At 48.3% G+C, this 23,570-nt stretch overlaps 1 protein-coding gene across 4 annotated transcripts in view; it reads right to left on the bottom strand.

Annotated features, from left to right (window-relative positions):
- The window catches only part of rims2b (regulating synaptic membrane exocytosis 2b), a 74,982-nt gene that overhangs the window by 18,443 nt on the left and 32,969 nt on the right, over positions 1-23,570 (bottom strand). Inside the window, exons 12-24 of one of the 4 annotated variants that reach the window (XM_048993370.1) lie at positions 21,108-21,155; positions 18,165-18,295; positions 17,691-17,862; positions 17,422-17,575; positions 17,054-17,080; positions 16,466-16,534; positions 15,609-15,747; positions 15,324-15,425; positions 14,180-14,248; positions 8,430-8,609; positions 7,325-7,434; positions 6,630-6,662; positions 421-506 (exon numbers count right to left, since the gene is read on the bottom strand). In XM_048993370.1, coding sequence (XP_048849327.1) covers positions 421-506; positions 6,630-6,662; positions 7,325-7,434; positions 8,430-8,609; positions 14,180-14,248; positions 15,324-15,425; positions 15,609-15,747; positions 16,466-16,534; positions 17,054-17,080; positions 17,422-17,575; positions 17,691-17,862; positions 18,165-18,295; positions 21,108-21,155 — 1,320 coding nt within the window. The remainder of the gene's footprint in view (positions 1-420; positions 507-6,629; positions 6,663-7,324; positions 7,435-8,429; positions 8,610-14,179; positions 14,249-15,323; positions 15,426-15,608; positions 15,748-16,465; positions 16,535-17,053; positions 17,081-17,421; positions 17,576-17,690; positions 17,863-18,164; positions 18,296-21,107; positions 21,156-23,570) is intronic. The other 3 variants (XM_048993371.1, XM_048993372.1, XM_048993373.1) reach the window with 3 other exon arrangements.

The raw sequence follows: 23,570 nt of genomic DNA, 5'->3' as shown, positions 1-23,570 counted from the left end.
GTGCAGATCTCAAGAGCAAAACCTTTAAAAATTCATCTTTGGCTGATGGGTCCCCAGAGTACAGTGCAAATAATGACATCACTGGAAAGAAGACAATGAAGAGCCGAGAGAAAAGCTGCCCCTCCAATTAAACAGTCTGTTTGAACAATTAAACACGTACGTGACATCAGTTCATACATACGATACGATATTAATTGGTGGTGCAACACTTAGTGTAAATAATGAAAGCCCAGAGTGTGAGAGCGCCCCCAAGAGGCAGGGAGGCTACAGAATCCTTAGAGGGTGATGCACTGCAATTTCCCAGTCTGCCAGTGTGCTAACAAAGAACTACTGTCACTGGCCCCATCCAGCGATGTGCAGCGTCAATGCGTAAAGCGCGTGGTTCAACACCCCCTTATACGAGGGGAGGCCCCGACTTGCCTGTTCCAGCCGTGAATCAGAACCAGCAACCTGCTTGTACTTGTTCATCTTCATCTGCCGTGCACGCTCCTCCACGTCCATGGCACCTGACGGGGGTCAGAAGCAGGAGGATGGTGACAAAGTGCCCAGACGGTCACCTACGTCGGGACGGAGCGCTCGCACCCCCGAGGGAGGAGCCAAAGCTGGACTTCCTTCTACCGAGTCCCTCAGACTGAATCTGAGACTTATATTTGACCTCATTTGAGGTTGAGGGTGTGAAACACGCTGTCTGAATGGTAAGAGAAACAACCAGCAGATCTCACCCTGCCCTGGATTAACAGGCATTACAGCTCTATGGTCAGTATTTGACCTCTGACATCTGACATCACAACACACAGGTCAGTGTAAGCCACCGGTGATTCTATAAGATTAAAAACATAATAATCACAGAGATATCAAAGAATCCAGCCAGACATGAGCTGACCACAGGTCCAGCACTGCTCGCAGAGCTGAGATCTTGTCCAGAGTGAAGGCATTGAGAAATCATGCAGCAGATCAGTAGGACTCAACGGCCACTCTGTCTCTCTACTTCGGCAATTTTTGGTCACCAAAAAGGATCGTTTCACAAAACTGTTGCAAAAATGGGGACAGAAGACATCCCCACAGGAAACTCAGAAATAATTTCCTTTCTTTTATGTTTTGGACCAATGCAAAGTTAAGCAAGCGACACACTTAACCCACCCGCACTGTTACAAAGGGACTCTGTGTGCTTTTACCAAAGTAACAACTTTTGATATGAAAGCACCCTGTAACCCTGAGTAGAATTAAGGGCTGGTTAATGTCCAAGTCTAGAAAGACGTCTAGCAGTCCTAAAAACATCACCAGCACCAGAATGACAGACAGGAAATGCCAGCGTTTTCTGTTGTTGAAAAGAGGAATGACCACCCGTTTGTGGACGTCCAACACACTGGGCCACAAATTATGGCTTGCGCTGTTTACCAGCAAAGACGTCCATATTATCATAAAAAATCAGGGCACAGCGAGCAAACTGTACCCTGTACCCTTACGTCAATCTTTCTGGCTGATATGAAGATGTGTTTGCTTGTACGTGGGTTGGGGGCCATTCCGGAATGCACTTATCGATTCCGATCCAAATCAGGAACTGGAGTTGGGACTGGAAAAAAACGATGGGGAATCGAATTGGAACTGAATACGAATTTCAGGGAGATTTAAAGTCCAACTCCTGTTCCATTTCCTGGTTTGGACCATACCTGACGAATGCATTCTGGAATGCAACCCCGGTTTGTACCACAAAAAAAATTCTACTGTTCCTGTTCATTTCAGGCTCTCGCCAAGGAAATTTCACATGTTTTGTATCAATCCTCAAAACCACAGAGAAACACAGAATCCTTCTCATAAGAGGTTGCTCACTCGTATTTTGTGTTTAGCCTCATTTTACTATATTTGACTAAATTCGGGGGGAATTTACAAAACACCTGTGTACATTTAGCTGCTTAGATGGTATTTTTATCCGAAGCGAGTTGCCATTTGCAAACATTGACACAGCTGGACGTGTTTACTGTTCTAAATTGGGTTGGTTAATCAGCTCGGCTGTGCTACCTTGAGCTCCCCCGGGCCCAGCTCCAGACCTACACTGTACTGGGTGCTGCCCTGCAGGCCGTGTCAACCTGCCAGAGACAGAGCATCACACTGGGGGCGTATTATCCTCCCGTCACCCCGCTCTACTCACTACCACAGGACCCGAGAGGGCCTACCTGCATCTCCATTCTCTGGCTCCACCTCCTCTCTCTCTACGTGTTTTTTTATGATGGAGAAGCAAAAGTGAAGAAAAAAAAACACAGCAATGAAATACGAAAAATGAACAGCATGGAACGCCAGCTACACCAATCAGTTCCTATCCTCTCCTGGTCTACACCAATCAGTTCCTGTCCTATTCTGGCCTATACCTATCAGTTCCTATCCCCTCCTGGTCTACACCAATCAGTTCCTGTCCTATTCCGGCCTATACCTATCAGTTCCTGTCCTCTCATGGTCTACACCAATCAGTTCCTGTCCTATTCTGGCCTATAAACGAAAGACAGACATTGATCTAGGCAGATTTCAAAATTGTTTGATGGACCATTACAAACGTTTCTCCTCTGGTTTTACCTTCACATTTTTTCCTAATTATTTAATGAAAACCAACTTATCACAATGGGCAGTTTGGCAAAAGGCCCAAAACGGCTGCCTCTATCTGTGTAATTAACTGAAATTCCTAATGTTCAAGGTATTAATTTAACTTCATTCTATACAGGGGAACTGAATCCAGAATTCAGTATCGTATTACGTCTGAGTGTGTCCTGAAGGCAGCATCAACAGGACACACAGAGCAGGAATTCATTGGGGTTTTCATTAGGCATCAATGAATCCATGTCACAAGCTGTGAAGTGAATAAATGTTTATCCACTAAGTTGACTGCTATGCTGCTGAAGCGACGGAACACAGGAATATGAGGATATGGGGCAAGGCACTGCACCAATACATCAGAGCGCAACCGAAAGGGGACACCCGGTGGTCTAAGAGGAGAACTGCTACTAGTTTCTGTGAAAATGCAAAATAGTACACCAGACAAACAAGCTGTTTACCACAAAACCATGAAATATGTTAATGCCCTAGATCAAACCGACAAAAAAGCCAGTGACCGCACAACCAATTTCCCACACTGATTCTTTCTGGTCTCCACCCTGTGCTACTTCTCACTTGCGCTAATCCATTCCTCACACGCTCCTCTAATTAAACCGTCTCCCCATTTGCGAGTTCATAATGCCACTGGGAGCTTGCGTCTCACTTTAATAACACGACATGCCCAGTTAGGCACAGCGCTGTGGCCAGGACAGGCTGTTTTCGTAAGAGGGTCATTGCAGCAGAAAGCCCTGCTTTTAAAGTAGCGATCGATAGCGCCTGACCCAGCGCGATGTATAAATTCAGGTTTTCCCTGTGCCTGATACTCACTCCCCTGCATTAGGACCCCGAAGCAGCTCTGATATCAGCTGCAAAGACACCCCCAGGTGAGCATCTAACCTGCCCCCTACAGGCAGATGGCAGGCCTAACATTTACCTGCAGAGAGGTTTGGCTGGGACTGAAATTCTCCTTCGCAACGTCGTGGTGTTCATTTGCATAAACCACTTTAATTAGAACAGTTTCGTGCTAGTTCCTAGTAGGATTACTGGCATGCTAAGTGAATATGACCATCCTTGCATATTACTCAGGTAGGTGGGTCATGTTTTAACGAACAGGCCAGTAAGGACAGCACTGAGGTGACTAGAGCAATGCTATGAAAACAGTGGAGGTTTAATCAGAAGGACGTGACAGAGAGCCCATCAATGCAAAGGAATAAAGGATTAGGAGAAGGAACAACTCTGAGGAAGAAGGTCGGCATGTGAGCAGAACAGGGGAGGACAGCTGAAGGGGGGACGCTCGAGGGGGCGGCACACAGTGGGTCAGAGGGGCTGCCCCAGGCCCGAGGGAAGCTGGGCTTGTCGGCCCCCCTGCCAGGGCACCCTACCGTTCACTTTTATCTGCTGGTCCTCCCAGGTGACTTCTAGTGCAAACCAGAGGAAAAAGTGGGTGAAACGTTGCGGAGGTGACACACACACACACACACACACACACACACACACACACACACACACACACACACACACATGCACACACACATGCACACACACACACACACACACACACATACATGCACACACACACACACACGCACACGCGCATAAGCAGCACACCGAAGTACCGAGTAACACCGCAATAAGAAGGTCGCATTTTAAAATGTGCATTAAAAAAAGCACTCCTGGATAATCTGCAACTGCAACATGACGGTCTCATCCTGCAACTTTCTAATTACCGTAACGTTTTTAAATCAAGCTTCTTACTTTTTTCATTTACCTTTATTTACCCAGGCAAGACAGATTAAGAACATGTTTCTTATTTACAACTGTGGCCTTACAACTTTCTCTATGGCAAATTATTTAGGGTCAGTACGGTTGCACAACTGAAAGAAAACAGCAGGGAATGCAACAATGTATAAATACTGATACAGAAAATACAGCTAACAGGACAGTGGTCATTTCCGCAGCCAGCTAACAGACTGATAGCTGATTCTTCGTCAGACCTGTAGGAGGTTTCATTCCTTGTGCAGCTTTAACGCAAACAGCTCTTGCACCATCTGCAGGTCAACAGCTGAATATGTGTAGCATAAAGCTCACATTTTCTATACTGTACTATTTTCATTGTGTCAAAGATTGCACCTAACACTGTCACTCCACAGCAGCACATGCCAAGGCACACGCAGGGTCACGCGTTTGTACTTCAAACCTTCGCTCCACTCCAGCACATGCTAATGCTAATGAGCCACACAGGGTCACATGTCCACATTTCACACCATCCACAGCAAGACATGCTAAAGCACACGCAGTCACGAGTTTGCACCTCACAGCCTTACTCTTCAGCAGCACACGCTAATGCTAACGCACACTCAGGGGTCTTGATTTTGCTCACTTGCCTTTTCTGCCATTAACAGGGGGAGCCTGAGGCATCTCCACAGTGTCTTTGGGGCCGTTGGGATCAGTGAAATGACAGGATGTTACTGGATGGATGGGTAGGCAAACAAACGCACAGCTAATGGATAAATGCACACATGAAATCACATATACATGTCTGTTTAACTAATCCTTACATCCCAATTTAACTCAAAAACACTTGATAGTTAAATAAATTTTTCTCATGAAGATGCTTCCACAAGGTCTGTTCCTCTGGGTTTATGATACAAATGCAAGAACTCCACTTTATCACTCTTTGTAAAGCAGGGGTGTCAAACTCCAGTCCTGGGGGGGCCAAAGCCCTGTATATCTTTAGTTATTTCCCTGTTCCACCATAAATGACTCAGCTCATGAGCTGTGTGGTAATTAGCACAAGGAGCTCAATCAGGTGTGTTAAATGAGGGGAAACCCAAATATGTGCAGGGCTCCGGCCCCCCAGGACTGGAGTTTGACATCTGTGTTCTAAAGGTTCCACAGTAGAATGTGCCACGGTGGAACCTAAGCTGTACCTAAAAGGCTGTCAGCTTAAATGCCAGGTGTAGAATTGCTACAGAAAACTATTTGTGATCTGAATCATCAGGAGTAACGATTTAACAGATTATTCCTCACAGAAATAGCTGCTTGTTACACATCCACAAGTTACAAAAACAGTTAATAAAACTTAAAAGGAAACAGGTGCACCAAAATCCACCAGAAAATCACATCTTGCTGTAACACCAGCAAATCTAAAACCTGGTCTGATATCAGTCAATCCAAGACCAACAGCAGAGTTTGGGGTGGCCAAGTTGTCTGGGCAGTTGTGAGGGGATGGGATATTTCATAGCGCACACCTGGATGAGATGCCTGCCGTGAGAATGATTTGGGGCCCACAACCTCCACCACTGCCTCCAGTGCAGGACAGGTTAGACAGTGCAGGACAATGGAAGAGTGGACTGAAGCAGAGGACTCTCTGAACCAGGGATGGACATACTGGCTCCAAAGTAACAGGGTTTGAGATGTTTTACTCCTTGGATAACCATTGGAAACATAATACAACTATAATAAACATCCTAAAATCATTATTTCACATGAATTTAGGTGTTTAACTTTCCTCTGAAAGAGCCCCAGAATACCACAACAAGAGAATTATTCCTGAAATATAGCACTACGCCATCACATATTGAGGATGGCATCTTTAAGGTCATTTATGCTATAAAAAATTTTTTATTCCTTAAAATGTGCTAGCTCACATGCCATAAAAGCTGGGCTATTTCGCAAAACCACAATCTGAGCTTTCCGACAAACTCCTAAAGGCTTTATGGTCAACGCTGGGACATGTAGAAAATGATAAAACGTTAGAAAGAAAAACCAAATTGAAAATAATAAGGCAAAAGTGGCAACAAGGAACAAGGCAGAACTAAAGCAGACCGCCAGACAAAAGGTGAACACACTGCAGATTGGCGCACTCACTCAGGGAACGTCTGTAAAGATGCCTGAGCACCATTACACTCTGCAAACTGGTGAGAGAGAAACTAGTGAGAGAGATGAAAAACGTCACGCCTAAGACGCGGACTACAGAGCGAGGAAGATGGAGTCTCATTCCAGGAGTCTCAGCAAATCTAAAACCCTGACCGTCGGCTACAAACCTTCACGGGGCTCTAGTCCTTCTTCTCCATCTTCTGGGAAAGAATGAAAAAGGAACCAAAGCAGAAATGTCAAATAAAAAAAGGTAATGATCGGATCATAACACCTAATAAGGGCGTAATAGTCCAAATGGGAAGGCTCTTTAAATACACATACCTACTCAATGTAAAAGGAAATCAACCATGCTTAACAGAGGTATAATCTATGTCATTGTGTCCAAGACTCGCAGGAGACAGACTAACAGGAACCGGTCTCTGACTCCCACCACCTTTCCATAGAACAATTTGCCACCCGTGTTCTACAATAACCCCTGTCCGTTGCTAGGATCTTAAACCATCTAAGGCTTAGAACAGAGTGCCTTAGGGTTCGCAAACTGAGAACATGGTTATTAAAACATCTGAGCTAAATGTATCATTCGGGGCTCGTTCAGATTCATTCTGGGCTTCAGCCCCCAAGCTTGTGATGCATCTGGATTAACCTTAAACTATCACCTGTCTTTCTGCCAAAAGACCATCGATTACAGAGCAGTCGATTAAGAACAGTACTGAGTATGAGACTTGGGACTCTGGCAGTGTTTGTTAACCCTGGATGTGCTCTTTGAGGACTCCGAGTGCAGGACACTGACCCTCGTTCCATCATGAGCAAACATCTCCACATCTCCACCTCGTCGGTGCACGAAGACGGACATACAACTCACTTCTCTCCAGCGTGCCCTTGCACGGGAGCTGTGGCAGCTGCCGTCCTCTCCGAGTGGACACGGGGGTGCCAGTGGGGCTGATTTGGACCCCCCCGCCTCGAGGCTGAGCCCTGTGGGACACAGAGCAGTTAATGTTTGTGACGTGAGAAAGGCAGATGCAGGCTGTGACAAACTGAGGCAGCGTGGTTAGGGTGCAATCCTGACTCTCCAAGAGCCCTGGGCTGTGTGGGCATTCTGGGAAAATCGCCGGAAGGCGGGCATGTATGCGTGTGTCTCCCACAAAAACGGCCATGACAGGCGTGTCAGAGGAACGGCACAGAACATTCCCTTGTCACTTTGCCCTAAGATCCACACTGAAACAGCCAGTAAACAGAAGCACTCTGACAGAGAGAACAGGCTGGCCAGCAGAGCTCGGTCGGCATGCACACGCGGCACGGTCACGTATCCACACACGACACAGGGATACTCCACACCGTGAGCTTATAAACGAGAGCGTATGCAGCTGGTGAAGAATGGATGCTTATGGAGAAATGAAGAAAACCATGAAGTTACGACACACTGGCCTTCGCAGCACTGTCAGTGCGATGGACCGGCTTTTATCTCGCAGATTTGCTGACGTACTCCCAGCCCAGCGCTGACCGAGGTCGGGGCGCCACCCACCGCTTTCAAACACAGCGGCCACGCTTCACCGCCCCCGCCCCATGACACGTAAATCACTGCAAAGGATATGGGGGGTTGGGGGGGCGTGATGGGGAGGGGGGGGTCAGCGGCCGCCACGGTCTAAATGGCAGAGCACAGATTAGACACCAGAAAAGCTGCAGATGAAGGACAACAGTGCAAATCAACAGACGGGAAAAGAACAAAAGGGGGATGCTGTTAGACCATCAAACCGACCGTGTTAGTAAAGGAAAACAATGGCAGGCGGCGTCACACCATTATATCCGGGCAGAATATAAGTAGTGTGTCTAAAACAAAAGTCAGTTAATATCCACTCCCTCGTCTAGAGATGGAACCCAAGGTACACGCGCCCCCCCACCCCGGGAAGAAATTTGCAAGGTGAGGGAGGAGCTCTGGAGAAGGGGATGAGGCTGGACTGATGGGTCACCTCAGTAAAGCAGGTGAGGGAGGGGCAGATCTTCCGGACGGTAAGGAAGGCATGGACCTCATGAAGCTCGAGTCGGAGCGCTCGGTGGACCGCGAGCGGGGGGCGGGCCGCTCCATCGTGGGCCTCTGGTCCGCGGACCTGGACCTGTGATACTCATGCCTGTCCAGCGCTCGGTACGTCCTGCAATGTTAGTCAGAGAAGCCACTCAGCATGGCCACCCGGCAGCAGGAAGTGGACTCGGGGGCAGGGGATTGTGGGTAAGGGGGACATTAGCTAGGATTATGGTACACATGGAGGCGTCTGCAACTCGAACAGTCACAGGAGATGCTTAACGTTCCTGTAGAGGAGAGAATATACTGGTTAAACTGTGCAACACAGAGTTGAGATCAGTCCATCCATAACTCTGCAGGGCGGGGTGTCACTGTGAGGCATCTCCAGAACAGTCTGCCATCAGGGGATTCATTCAGTACACCGGAGAAAGACCAACAAAACAGGAAGCGTGCTTTGGCACATGGAGATGTCCAGGCTTTGGATGGGTCTGTCAGAGACCCAGGAGCCGTACGGATCCGTGAGCATGAAAGATAAAATATGACACTGATCCACAGGGCGGCGCTGTTCTGGATTCATAAGTGCATAACAAGCAGATTAGCAGAAGAAATAAGAAATACACATTTGTAGGATACAAAGAGCTTTTCTCCGCAAACAGAAAACAGTTAAATTCCATGTTAGTTGTGCAAGATGGCCGCTGCACTGAATCTTATAGCAGCCGAGATGTTTCTGCCGTGACATTCCTGTCCCAGAATGCCATGCCACGGAAGGGAGGAGAAAAGCATATGATGATTCATGACTGAATGATCATGGAGCAGCATGGAGTCTCCATACTTTTGTGGGTTATGCCCTTTTACTATTCAAAGGGCAGCAGTGACGAGGCATTGCCGGTCCAAGACCACGCGGAGCCTTAGGTAAGCCTCATTACCAGGACCTCCCCCTCCTGGCAAGCTTCACCATCGCTGCCCCCCGCAGCTCCAAGGACCACCATCCCATCCGAGATACAGTGAAATCAGCAGGCTAAGTCAGCGACCCCTCAGAAGATGGTACTCTAGGCAGCCGCCTATGTCACCTAATGGGTTGATCGGCACTGGCACCAAAGCAGTATGATTCACAGGAATCTCTAACGATGCAGAGTGACAGAGAAGCCCTCAGCAGCCATCCAGTGACCATCCAGTGCCCATACAGTGGTCACATCAACAAAGATATACCTATACTAGCAGAAAGGGGAAGGGTTGATGTGCTCCTACGCAAGGTCCTTCTAGGTATTTTTGTCTAATGTAGATATAGATTATAGATAGAATTTCATCACATTTTTAGCAGAAAAACTACTAAGCACCAGGGGAGCAATAATATATTAAAGGATCCCTTCTGACTAGAGAACTACACAACATGATCTACTCCAGGGATAGGAGACCCTGATCCTGGAGTGCCAGTATCCAGCAGGTTTTCCATCCTACCAGGTCTCTGATGAAGCATACCTGATCTCAGGCAGATAGTAACTCATCAGGTAGGATAGATAACCAGCTGGATACTGTGCCCTCCAGGATCACAGATGCCTACCCATGGTCCACTCTACTGAGTGTTGACTGATTACCTCTTCTCCTCCTCCTGGGACACTGGTGTAGATGGAAATGCTAGTATTTGGTCCTCTCTTTGCAGAAAAAAAAATGCAAGATTCAGAAGAAAGCAGCTTTTTTTTTTACAGTAATACACCCGACAGCCAACATGCCTCTACTGCTTGATGACCTACTGAAGAGTAAGTATTTGTTTGAGTGACTGAGGTTGTTTGTTAAATCGGTAGCACTTTTCTTGAGGGAGCACAAATAACACAGTACTAAGTTCTTACTTATGTACTAATTAACCACAAACTAAGTCTTAGTTACACAGTGATCCCATGTTAATTCATCATTAATGAATCGTGGCATATTTTTTTTTCTCAAGATATTACAATATTTACTACTATATCTGTTAACACTGTAAACGTTTGTGAACTACTGAAGGAACAAGTACTGAATTACACAAGTGAAATACTGATCATCGTTAATCATTAATGAACCGTGACACATCTTTTATCTCAAGTAGCTACTATATTTGTTCATGATTGGTACTTCAGTAGTGACTGAGTAACTAATCAGTATTTGTGCCCCCTGAAAGTGTTACTATGAATACAATACCACAAGCAGGAGTAATTAGCACAATGACTGCGAAGTCATACTGCTGCGTAGGTTTGTTGGACCATCTCGCAGTACACACTAGCTCCATGTGACCCTACGTCTACCATCACGCAGAGCTAGGAGAGCCCCGCTCAGCCCCACGTACCTCTCCGTGTCCGTGGACGGCTGTATCTCTATGCGTGGGCACTTCCTGCTAAACAAACCAAGCATTTAGACGTCTGTTCACAGCATTGTTTCCTGTGCTAAATGCAGATCAGTGAGTCCACCGTTCATCATCGGAGTGTCTTCTGGGTAAGGAATCGATAAGCTGCTTTATATACATCCTGTTATTCATCTTCTGGTTAGCTCCTCGTTTTTTAGCCTAATACCCCCCCCCCCCTTTAACGTTAACGTTCACGTTCATTTTTTTTTATTCTCCTTCGCGACGTCTCAGGAGCGAGCTAATTTGCCACTTCCCTGCCAGTTATACCAGTATAACTGTGCATGTGACAAATTGTCAGGGTGCTGCCCTGTCATTTGCCTGCCTGCCAGCAGATGTCACTGTTCACCCCTTTCTTAGTGTTTGAGTCTTGTGAGTTGTAAATTGATCCACACCTGCTTCTAATTGCCCCTCGTCTTTAGTGTTTATTTGCTTGTATTTGGCCCACACCTGTCCCTCGCCTTGCCCTCATTATCTGTGTATATATGTGCCTGTCCTTGCTCTTGCTTTTCAAATGGTCATTGTTTTTGCAGCTGTTGTTGCCCTGTGTTACTACGATTGTTCCCTGCCTTCATTTTTTTTTGTCAGTTACCTGCTTTGATTTAGACCCCCTGTGGTTCCTTTTGTTTCTTGTTTGAGGTAAAATGAAGTCCCTTGTTTCAGCCACTATGTGGATCTTCCTTTACTCCTTCACCATTTCCCACCGTAAGACAAGTAAAATCCTGAACATAAGGTCTATGCTTCACACACCTTCTAACTGGGAGTACAGAGCACCTAAGGTAACCCTCTAATCCAGGGGTGGCCAATCTTATCCGCAAAGGGCCGGTGAGTATGCGAGTTTTCACTGCAACTCCCTAATTAGATTACTAATTAGAGGATTGGCTGAAGAGTCCTCACACCTGGGTTTGACCGGCTGACCTAAAGGTTACCCCAAAAAGCCGCATATACACCGGCTCTTTACGGATACGATTGGCCAGTCCTGCCTTAATCCATGTTCAACCTCCATCCTCTAAGAGAAGCACGTGGCTACTGCCACCAAACCACACTGCTGCTCCCTGAAAACACTCACCTGGAGTCCTCACACATCCCATTTGGCACAGGGTTGGGACCATTGTGAGCTCTTTAGAGAGACGGAGGAACATCACAGGAGGAAATGGGTGCATGTTCCCTCCATGACGAAACTAAGCACAAAAAATCTAACGCTACTGTACAGACCACACAGTACAGCAGACTACGCAGACACTGATGGCATCTTAAATGCACCAACATGGAGATGCTGTTTGCTATCCAGAATTTACACGCCTACCTTCCTGGCCCAGAATGCCAAAGATGGTTCCAGCTAATCTAAATCAGTTTCTGCAGACTACACTAAAATCTACCCTTTAAAGAAGGATTCCTTGGGATGAGGTACCTTTCAGGAGGATCATACACGTCGTTGTAGACAACAGAAGATCTTCTCTCTCGTGTAATCCTCCTGATCAAGGGACGGAAAGCACACCCCAATCTTAGCCATCGTGCGACACTGCTGCCGTCATCTACATCTCTAAGTAAAACCCTAAATGCTACCTATTACTAAATACTATCCAATACTGCTCCCATCGGAACTCGACTTCAGTCCTAATTCAACCTTAAGCTGCTGAGCTGAAAATCATGATGCATACAGCTTCATAAGACCTACAATGCCTGTTACTGTCCCTTGGCGCAAAGACACACGGCTTGTTCTTTTCAACAGGCATCAGCAGAATTCATCTCCAGTAACCAAAGCTTCCCAGTTGCCATGAGTCCTAAAGGTCTGCGGTGGCATATGGATCTGGGGTGAAGTTCCCGAAGCCCTCTTAATGCTACGTCGTTCGTAAGTTCTGTGTTAAAAAGTAGAACTTACGAATGACGTAACGTTTAAAAAGGCTTCGGGAAATGCATCCCTGACAGGTCAAAGAGCGGCTTAGTGGGACAGAGTGGAAACTGGTAGGTCAGACAGTGTATGGGAGGGAGGACCTGCTAGCAAACACACACTGACTGAGATCCAGTAGCCAAACATCAAATTGTCCCCACAGATGAAAGTCTGCATTGCCCAGATGGGAGATGGGTAAGTACATCTGGTGCTGACACCTGACGTTACCCAGCAAGTAGAAGACATCACACTGCATCACCAGCCATGTTAGACAATCTACAAAACAGCACGATTCAGAGCAGAGTGCTGCAACAGCCGGGCCGGGCTTCTACCTCTGCAGGTCACCATACGCCCCATCCGAATAGGTGCGGGACATCCTAGCGGAACGCAGTAACCTGACCGCATCCTCTCGATAGATGGGGTACATGACATCACCGCTGCTGCTGCTGCCAGAAAGATTTCAGATCTGGTCAGTTTTTAATGGAGAAATGAATGATATGCATGAATGTGTGACAGGTGATGGACCCGGCACTGGACGCTCAGGGGTTGCAGAATCATTACTCTCCCCCCCCCCGAAATAGAAAAGTCAGAGCAGCTTAAAACAGGGGATACAAAGGACACACAACAGGGTAAGAGGCCTACTGTAATAGAGCCAAAGCACCAGCACCCTGAAACTGCGGGGCGAGGCGGAACCTTCCGTAACACATGGCTGAAAACTCAGCAGGGTTTCCGAGGACCACCAGCTACTTTTGTTTTGAAAAACAACAAGGAGAGAGTCCAACAGGACCCAGCAGCCACGGCGACTAACAGCTTTTTGGCACCGATCATGCAGTGGTGTGGCGTCGAGATCTTCGACACGATGCAATAAGTGTTCCACAAGCCCTTGCAGTTCGAGGGAGCACAAAAATCACAGAAGCAAACCACGCACACCCCTTACCTGGTCCCGGCGGGACGAGGAGAACACAAAGTGTGGTAGGAACTCTGGTGGTTATTTGACCTCCGGCAGAGAATCAAATACTTCCAGAAAGCAGACTATTGGACTGGGATGTCAATGGCAATGACAGCAGACTGGGGGGCTCAGGCTGGAGGGATGGATGGGATGGGGTTGTAGTCACAGCCCACGTGATGTTCATGAGAATGGAAAGCATGTGCTTTGATTGGAGAACTACATGCTATGTTGTTAGCCTTGAGTATGGCTTTATACTGGATGATTTATTTGCATTAAAGTAGGGGGGATTGTAAAAGCATTGTGGGCCCCCCTCTCGAGAAAAGTCCAAAAAGTTCAAATTGTCCTGATGCCGCAGGTTCGGAGGCGTCAATGCCATTGAGTGCAGTCGCAAGAGGGGCGGGGCCGGTCGGTGTGAGACCTCAAACGGGCCTGAGGGGTGGGGGCCACAGACAAGCACTCGTACACTGACTGCAGGGCGACATCTACCTGGGGTCCTGTGGATGATGATAGACAGGCTGTCTGTGTCTGGACCGAGGAGGGAGCGTAAGATAGTGGCTGCAACAGAGAGATGGGTGAGGAGAGGTGTTAAGCACCAGGGTTCTGAGGGTGGTCCCCAGGGGCGGGGCCAGCGTGAGGGATGGGGCCAGCTATGGGACAGGGTCAGTGTGAGGGGTGTGGTTAGTGTGAGGGGCGGGGTCAGTGTGAGGGGTGTGGTTAGTGTGAGGGGCAGGGCCAGCGTGAGGGGTGGGGCCAGCTGTGGGACAGGGCCAGTGTGAGGGGTGGGGCCAGCTATGGGACAGGGTCAGTGTGAGGGGTGTGGTTAGTGTGAGGGGCGGGGCCAGTGTGAGGGGTGTGGTCAGTGTGAGGGGCATGGTTAGTGTGAGGGGCATGGTTAGTGTGAGGGGCAGGGCCAGCGTGAGGGGTGGGGCCAGCTGTGGGACAGGGCCAGTGTGAGGGGTATGGTTAGTGTGAGGGGCGGGGCCAGTGTGAGGGGTGAGGTCAGCTGTGGGACAGGGCCAGTGTGAGGGGTGTGGTCAGTGTGAGGGGTGTGGTCAGCGTTAGGGGTGGAGCAAACCTCTATGCCTGAGAAGAGGTCACCAGAGTGCTGTGAGGGCAACCTTCTGCAAGAGGCATTGCCGCCATAAGGGGCACAGCCAAGGTATAGGGTAGAGTGAGCCACTTCTCACAAGCAGGAGTTAAGGTGATGAACGTATGAGAGATGGACACCCTGGTTCTGAGCAACTTCTCTTACAGCATGACACACAGGTCATTCACCAATGATTTAATATGGTCATGTGACATCAATGCGTGATGTTTGAAGAGATGTTCGGAGTGAGGAGCTGTGATGGTCAAAAGAACATCCAGGTGACTTTAAGGAAGGAGACCTGAGTGGTTAACAACCTGACAAGGGCATGTACGAACTTAATGCAGAGTCAGAGCGGCCATGTCAGTGACCTCTGACCCTGGAGAAAAGCCTGGAAGATATAGAAGGTGCATGTTGACGTGTTAGCATCCGGACATGTCCTCCAACAGCTGCGATGAGGACATGAAATTCCCCATGAAGAGAGTAATAACGGCTGAAACTGGTGTTTAAGGTTTGTTGGGGTGAGCATGTATGCTGGGGGCGTACCTGTCGGGGGAATAGCGGTCCTCTGCCAAGCGGTGCCGGTCCACACGACTGGTGGTGTTAAACTGCGATGGGCCACCGCGCGAGTCATGGTCCAAACTCCGGCTGTGGGGCACAGCACCACATCCACAGCGGCCCTTTTTATCTCACTAACAGGTCCTGTCTTACCAACGCTACAGGTGCTCAGAAACTTAGCTGAGCAGTTTAAGACATGAACCAATTACTGATGAGGGGACCTGCGGTCACAGGACAGACAGGGAAAACCTGACACCCCCAAGGGCTGCTCACCTGTGGGGTGGTGGGACGCTGGGCGACCGTGACCGAACCCGGTTCATTTCCGCTGATCGTGAGGAGTGGTTGGATGACATCACCTGTTCGGGAACGGACAGAGTGGAACTGCGGAGGTCCCTTCCGTTGTGTCTGTTGTCTGGGGAGAGAAACGAGGCAGGGAATGCTGAGTAAGTGAATCCATGTGCCCTGGATGTGAGAGCAGGGAATGCTGGGTAAATAGTTGTGGAATATCCCAGCTACTCCTACTTGCTGGTCAACCTCTTCCTCTTTTACTTTCAACCTTTCCAAGCACCAAGATTTTCTCGTCATATTCCCAGAGCAAGACGGCTTCTACTTAGCCATCTGTGCTTCAAGAGAAAGTTCAGGCTCAGTTTTATCAGGAATCCATTTAACTTCCTTGAATCCAACGTTTTCTTGAAAGTCTTCGCTACTGCCATAGTTCAACAGCGTCAATCACCCGCCTTTTCTGCTTCCTCACTGCCCCAGATTTCACATCAATAAAGATCAGAAAGATGCGAAATCATCTTTGTTCTTACAACTGCTTCACTGCTTCTGATTATTTTTCCTAGGTCCATCATCATGCAAAGTTATACAAAGATAAAGAGTATTAACTAGAACACGGATCAGTGTTCAGGCTGCACCTGCCTCATGACATATACTTGCCATAAAGACTCTGCTTTACTGAAACACTGACTAGATTAGCAGCTCTTGAAAAATAGTGGTTGACATAAGTGGTTGGTTGATTACATCAAATGATCACGCGATTTTCGGTGAGGTGACTGCATGCTCCACTAGGGCTGAAATGTCAGCGTAAGGTCAGTAATGTCTCACACAGTGTGCGGCGGGGATCTTACCCAATACGACGCCGATGCCATCCTCACAATCGTAGTCAGAGATTTCACTGTCACTGACTCGCTGCGACCCTGGGACAGGCAGAGGGGGGATCCAGTAACTGTCAGCAAGGAGCGACGAAGGTGGGACACTCACCGCAAGCAACCAATCAGCACACGGGGGCTGAGACCGACAGCCAATCACAACAAAATCATCACGGCAGCAGGAGGGACCTCTGTCAGCTGCTGTTCACCACGGCTTTACATGTAAAAGTTACACGTGTGGCTTTGTGAGGTGCACATATGTAGTTTAATGGAGGCTTACTGTACATCGGCATGTAAACCGAGATAAAAAGCAGCATCACAGAGAAGGTGCAGCTTATTTAAGCACAGAAAGAGTCTCAGAGTACAGGTAGAGCATGGGGTGCCCACACTGGTTGGGGGTCAGAGGGGCAGGGGGGGGGCACTTCAGACATGTACTGCCACAGTATTAAAACACCATCTTTTCAGTGGATCAGGATGCAAAGCAGAGGCAGCTCTGGGCTATAATTTGGGGAGGACGAGGGCAGGGATGTGGGGGGGGGGCTGTCAACCCAACACCCGGAACGTTACCTGAGTTGTACATATAAGGAGCCTTATCTGTAAAAATAAAACGAGTAGCGAGGATAAGAAAAGTGGAGGGACACAAACTGCTTTTTTCAACGACAAACACTAAACACGAGGCCTACAAACATAAACCACAAACGGTCGTTTCCATTCTCCGACTCCAGGTAAAGCACTTCGTCCTTTTTTCCGGAAGGGACCGCGGCATGGATGCTCGGCGAGGCGCCCAGCAGTACTTAATGCGCTCATGCAGTTACTGGCAAGGAACTGTGGGTAGAAAGCTGTCACCATGACTCCCTAGGTCCCCCGCAGACTCCCCTACGCGCGGTGGGCACCAGAGTGGGGCACGGCTGTTAATGCGACAGGCTGCAACGTACTCTGCAGCCTGCGGGTGGGGCTCCCTCCCTGCGTCAGCCTGCGCTGCAGGTACGGTGACGGGTTGGGCAGCGGGATCGACGACACGTCGTGCGTCTGCAGCTTGTACCAGTGTGGCTGGTCGTCCAGGAGCGCCGTCTCCAGCTCGATCAGGATCTGCCGACAGAGGAGGAGGGCTGGCTCCGCAAGGGCTTATGGGTAACTGGGACAGAACTTTGCAGAAGTACAGATGCGTGTGACGCACAGCAGAGACAAGGGTGGGGTTTCCTACCTCTCCCAGAAACTCACTCTCCTCCTCGCGAGCGCAGGCCTGGTCCCAGACCGTGACCTCCAGCATCCGCTCGCGGAATTCCCGCCGGTGCACCGGCGAGTATATGAACGTCTGGCTCCACCGCGGGTCCTGCGACTTCTTCACCGTCTTCGTCCTCCTCTTGCTCTTATCACTGGAGAATCCGTAAAAAACATCAATCCCCCCCCCCACCGAGTGTGACATTTCCAACGCATGGGTGTGTGCTCGCCTTGAGAGTGATTACAGGTGAGTGGATACTGTCCCCTAGATGTACGCAGACGAGTGAGTGGCTTGTTGTTACAGCTGTGTCATCAGCGGAAAAACAGCTTAGCATTTCCAGCAGGCTGCATCCCAAAGGAATGACAACCATTAACCAATGAACCCAAACATGCCATGGATAATGTGCAGCTTGTCATAAAACTTTCTGGAATTGGCATCCCCAGCTTCCTCACTTGCCTTCTGTCAGGGAGGAAGTAAATCTTCACGTAGGGGTTTCTGGGCCTGCCGTCCTCCCTCGAGGGCAGGTCTTTGGCCCCCAGAATTGTGACGATGAGCTGATGGCCTACCTTGTCATACCACAGCTTTACCTGCAGAACAAGACAAGCGGCCCCGCCAGGTCACAGCGTGACGCAGGAGGTAGAGGGTCACCTGATGGTCAGCTGGGGGGGGGGGCTGCAGCTGTCCCCTAACCACTCAACATCAGTAAAACACCGCCTCACATAATTTCAGTCCATCAGCGACGGAATTATCGCAAAGCAAAAGAGTAGCGTTGGCAGCTCTCTTGTTCTCAAAAATCACTGGTAAGAGGTAATAGATAGATCTAGAATAGATCTCTACCCCGACCCCAAAACTCCCAGCTGCCACAGTGCATGTAAGACAGAGGGTCCTATCTGTAGTGTCAGACCTTAACACAAGATCAAAATGAAAATCAATCAGGTCACAATCACAGGAAGCAAACACACGATGCAAACCAAGCAGGAGTAACCTCACGACACAGCACCATACCCTCAAGCTCCTACGACCACTGAGGGGGAAGAAGGGGCAAGTGTGACCTCACAGGTCATGTGACGAGTTCACAGACATGTGACGTAGCAGATGGGACACCTCCCAAGACAGTAGCAGCTCTGAGGCCATCTGCATAGTGAGGGACAGTAGAGACTTTGCTAGGTCTACAAACATGCAGCAAACCGCAACAGACCGGCTACGAATCGGGGCCACACGCTTTAGGGGATGGGGTCAAGGGTCAAACAAATTGTACCACAGTGCTTGTCATACTGGACTTATGGTGCAGTGGGTAGCTGGAGGTCAACACCATTGTGTGAAAAGCAAAACTGACCCATAACACTTTAAATAAGGCCTGTTTTGGTCCCGCTGGAATGGAATGTGTACACAGATGGGTTCCCTGTGGGCATGTGTGTTTGTTAATCACTTAATTGCTCCACAAACGAGCTGCAATGCTGAAAAGGGAAAGTAAGCTTCAGCCACCTGTCTGAAACCACATCCACCTCTCCGTTTAACTTCACACACACAGCTCTGAGCTTTTCTGTTGTTCAGATATAGAGACGGGGAATGCCGGATCTGCATGTGTGGTTCCCCCCGTCCATCGTGTAGGACGTTGTGTCACGGTCTGGGCCTGCGCCCCTGGTGCTCCCCGCCATCACTCGTTCCTTCAACGCCGTTCCTTCAGCTTTACGGCTGACTGGGCAGCCCTTCACACTTCAGAGAGATAATGAGCCAACAAAACCCGCCGAAGAAGGAAAGCGAAGGAAGGAAGAAGAACTCGAGCTAATGACCTCGGCCTCCAGACCAGTGCAGCAAAGCCCCAAGCCCCCGACTTCTCTGGGAGCTGCTGCAGAAGATCTAGAAGGCCATGTCAAGTGATCTCCTGCAGAAGCTGGATCAGCAAATCCCTTATGTTTTGAAGGTGGCATCAAAGGGATATGGGAGCAGTTTTATGGAATCTGAAAGATTCTTGCCCTGGTGCTGTGCTTTCTAATGCCATGTAAAGCACAGTGAAATTCCAGACTTTCACCTGCTTCCGCCTGCTTGCGATGGGTCTGCGTGTTTCTGTTGTCAACACAGACGGTGTAAGAGTTGCCTTTCTTCTGTTAAAATAGGAAAGGACATGTGACATTATGCCCAGACACCTCCAGCTGTCAGCATCTGCATGGTGTTCTGCTCGGGGGTTTTGGACCAGCATCTCCTTCCCAGAGAGCATGCCTGCTCCGAAAGCAGCGGTGGCAGGTTCTCCACAGATGCCAGATCCCCAGAAGGAGTGAGTAACCCAATGGATTAGCCATTAACCAGAGATCACTAATTACCAAAACTAGCATGTCACCCATAACATTAAGAGGTACAATTTGTTGAACACAAACAATTGAATTCACTTCACTGGAAAATGCAGTCTTCAAGAGACGGACGGTAAACGCTACATACCTTTTCACTGTAACATGGAACCCAGCTATTGTTTTGAAAATCCAAGAATATCCCATTCAGAAGCTGAGTATTAACATCCCGTCTTGCAAGGGAGATTTTCATTCATTAAAAAAATCACCACACTACCAGTCAAAAGCACTCGCTGGGATTCTGCATGTCACATGTGCATGTTACTCACTTAACATTTACTAAAAACACAATCAATATTCTTTGCTAACAAATAAATTTACAGTATGTTCACCGTCTGAGTAGCTTTATTAACAAGAAAACGTCATATATTTGATTTATCAAAGTAACTTTCTCTAGCAGTTAAACCAACAAAGAAAATTTGACGCATTTTCTCTACAGGGGATAAAAAGTTAACTGGTGCATTTAAAGTTAAAGGGCAGCCTAGAATTTGACTCTGCCATCAACCAGTTATTAACAAGAATTAAAAATCAGCAGTTTATCGATGGAAAAGCGGTACTGTACAAACAAGTGGTGTGCAAAAGCTTTTGACTGGTAGTGTACATGCAATATAATAAAAAATCTGGAATGAAGTGGATTGAGGGGCCAGCAGACCGGTGTTTCATGTTACACGGAAGAGCGGGAGTGCATTCGTCCCAGGCGACTTCACGAGCTGTTTAAGGAGACAGCTGACCCCGGGGCCCCCAGAGCAGAGCTCTCTCTGTCCCGGTGTCCCTGCCGCCACGGCCGGCTGTCTTCCTAAACTGCTGTCTGTGGATCGGGTGGCCGGTCGGTCATGCAGATCATCCAAGCAGAACAGCGTGAAACATCACTCTAACAACAGTGACGACAGCAAATACCAGACAGTACCACACTCAGACTCGGAGGGTAACAGCTACTGCCATTTCCCCACTATGCATTTTCCAAAAATGCAAAAGAAAGAGAGAGATAGAGACAGAGAGAGAGGGAGAGGCAGAAATGGGGAGACACTCCTGTCAGTCAGATAGAAGCTGTTACCTGGACCCTAGGGAGACAAGGCGTGCCTCTTCTGTTAAGGCTTTGGCTCTGGGTAAGCAAAATTTAAAAAGAAACATACAATAAAACAAAAGTGGATGGAACCGGAGCAGGCAAGTATAAGGCAGCCCAGGAGGAGCCTGCCCCTCCCTTTATGAACGGCTGCTGGAATGTACCATCATATGGGAGGGGGGAGGGTTACTGATGGAGGAAGGGACCAGTTCAATGCAGGTCTCACGTGCTGAATACAGAACTAACTACATCACGGGTACCACAACACACATGGAAACAGTATCTCAGCAACACACTCAGTCTAAGATGGTATTTCAGCAAGAATCAACAATCATGAATTTTTATTGCCATTGTATATAACCAACAGATTCATCTGGAAACAGTATCTCACCAACATACTCAGCTGGAGACAATATCTCACCAACATACTCAGCTGGAGACAGTATCGCAGCAACATACTCAGCTGGAGACAGTATCGCAGCAACATACTCAGCTGGAGACAGTATCTCACCAACATACTCAGCTGGAGACAGTATCTCACCAACATACTTAGCTGGAGACAGTATCGCAGCAACAGACTCATCTGGAGACAGTATCTCACCAACGTACTCAGCTGGAGACAGTATCGCGGCAACATACTCAGCTGGAGACAGTATCTCACCAACATACTCAGCTGGAGACAGTATCTCACCAACATACTCAGCTGGAGACAGTATCGCAGCAACAGACTCAGCTGGAGACAGTATCTCACCAACATACTCAGCTGGAGACAGTATCTCACCAACGTACTCAGCTGGAGACAGTATCGCAGCAACATACTCAGCTAGAGACAGTATCTCACCAACATACTCAGCTGGAGACAGTATCTCACCAACGTACTCAGCTGGAGACAGTATCTCACCAACAGACTCATCTGGAGACAGTATCTCACCAACATACTCAGCTGGAGACAGTATCTCACCAAAATACTCAGCTGGAGACAGTATCCAGGCAACACACTCATTTAGAGACAGTATCTCAGCAGCATACTCAGCTGGAGACAGTATCTCACCAACGTACTCAGCTGGAGACAGTATCTCACCAACAGACTCATCTGGAGACAGTATCTCACCAACATACTCAGCTGGAGACAGTATCTCACCAAAATACTCAGCTGGAGACAGTATCCAGGCAACACACTCATTTAGAGACAGTATCTCAGCAGCATACTCAGCTGGAGACAGTATCTCACCAACGTACTCAGCTGGAGACAGTATCTCACCAACATACTCAGCTGGAGACAGTATCTCACCAACATACTCAGCTGGAGACAGTATCTCACCAACATACTCAGCTGGAGACAGTATCGCAGCAACAGACTCATCTGGAGACAGAATCTCACCAATATACTCAGCTGGAGACAGTATCGCAGCAACATACTCAGCTGGAGACAGTATCTCACTAACGTACTCAGCTGGAGACAGTATCTCACCAACAGACTCATCTGGAGACAGTATCTCACCAAAATACTCAGCTGGAGACAGTATCCAGGCAACACACTCATTTAGAGACAGTATCTCAGCAACGCGCTCAGTCGGAGACAGTATTTCAGCAAGAATAAACAATCATGAATTTTTATTGCTATTGTATATAACCAACAGATTCATCTGGAGACAGTATCGCAGCAACACACTCATCAGGAGACAGTATCTCAGCAACACGCTCATCTGGAGACAGTATCCAGGCAACACAGTCATCTGAAGACTGTATCTCAGCAAAGCCTATTTCCTGTGTTACAAACACATTCAGCAGCATCAGAATAAGAGACCTTCCTAGATGCTGGCTGCTTTCCACGGTCTATTACTGAAAGCAGCATGTCGCTTCCCGTTAACGCCCACGCTACCGGAGCGTCCGCTAGGATAACCCGCAGTGCCATGGGGCCAGATCCAAAAGCACATTCCTGCCGCATCCCGCACACGGTAACACGATGCACGTCCCCGCCGTACGCTGGAGCACCTCCAGCTGGCCTGGCCTCATGCCGCGGGGGACAGCATCCAGGCCGGTATCAAATCCTGAGCAGCATGGGGCTGGGATTCCACCAAGGGGAGGTGTGTCCCTCAACCGGGACACGGGCTCTGCGCATCGGCCTTCCGAAGTGGCTTTCACCATGAAAAGGACAAATTCCCCTTATGGGATCATCGGCCAGCTCACACACTGCCTCTTCAAAAACGATTCATATCGTTTTTAGAAGCACTCAGATACAGTGGCACAAGAAAGTTTCTGAACGCATCTGAATTTTCTCTATTTCTGCATAAATATGACCTAAAATGTGATCAGATTTTCACAGATTTGTGACGCTGGATCATTTTTCCCAAAAAGAGAGAAGATTTATGCAGAAATACAGACAATTCTAAAGGGTCCACATACTTTCTCAGGGGGTCATTTTTCATAAATTTTAACATGAAGACACATGAT

The sequence above is a fragment of the Brienomyrus brachyistius genome, chromosome 23, assembly GCF_023856365.1.
Source record: "Brienomyrus brachyistius isolate T26 chromosome 23, BBRACH_0.4, whole genome shotgun sequence".
In the NCBI taxonomy this organism is placed as follows: domain Eukaryota; kingdom Metazoa; phylum Chordata; class Actinopteri; order Osteoglossiformes; family Mormyridae; genus Brienomyrus; species Brienomyrus brachyistius.
This window is presented reverse-complemented; position numbering and strand designations above follow the sequence as displayed.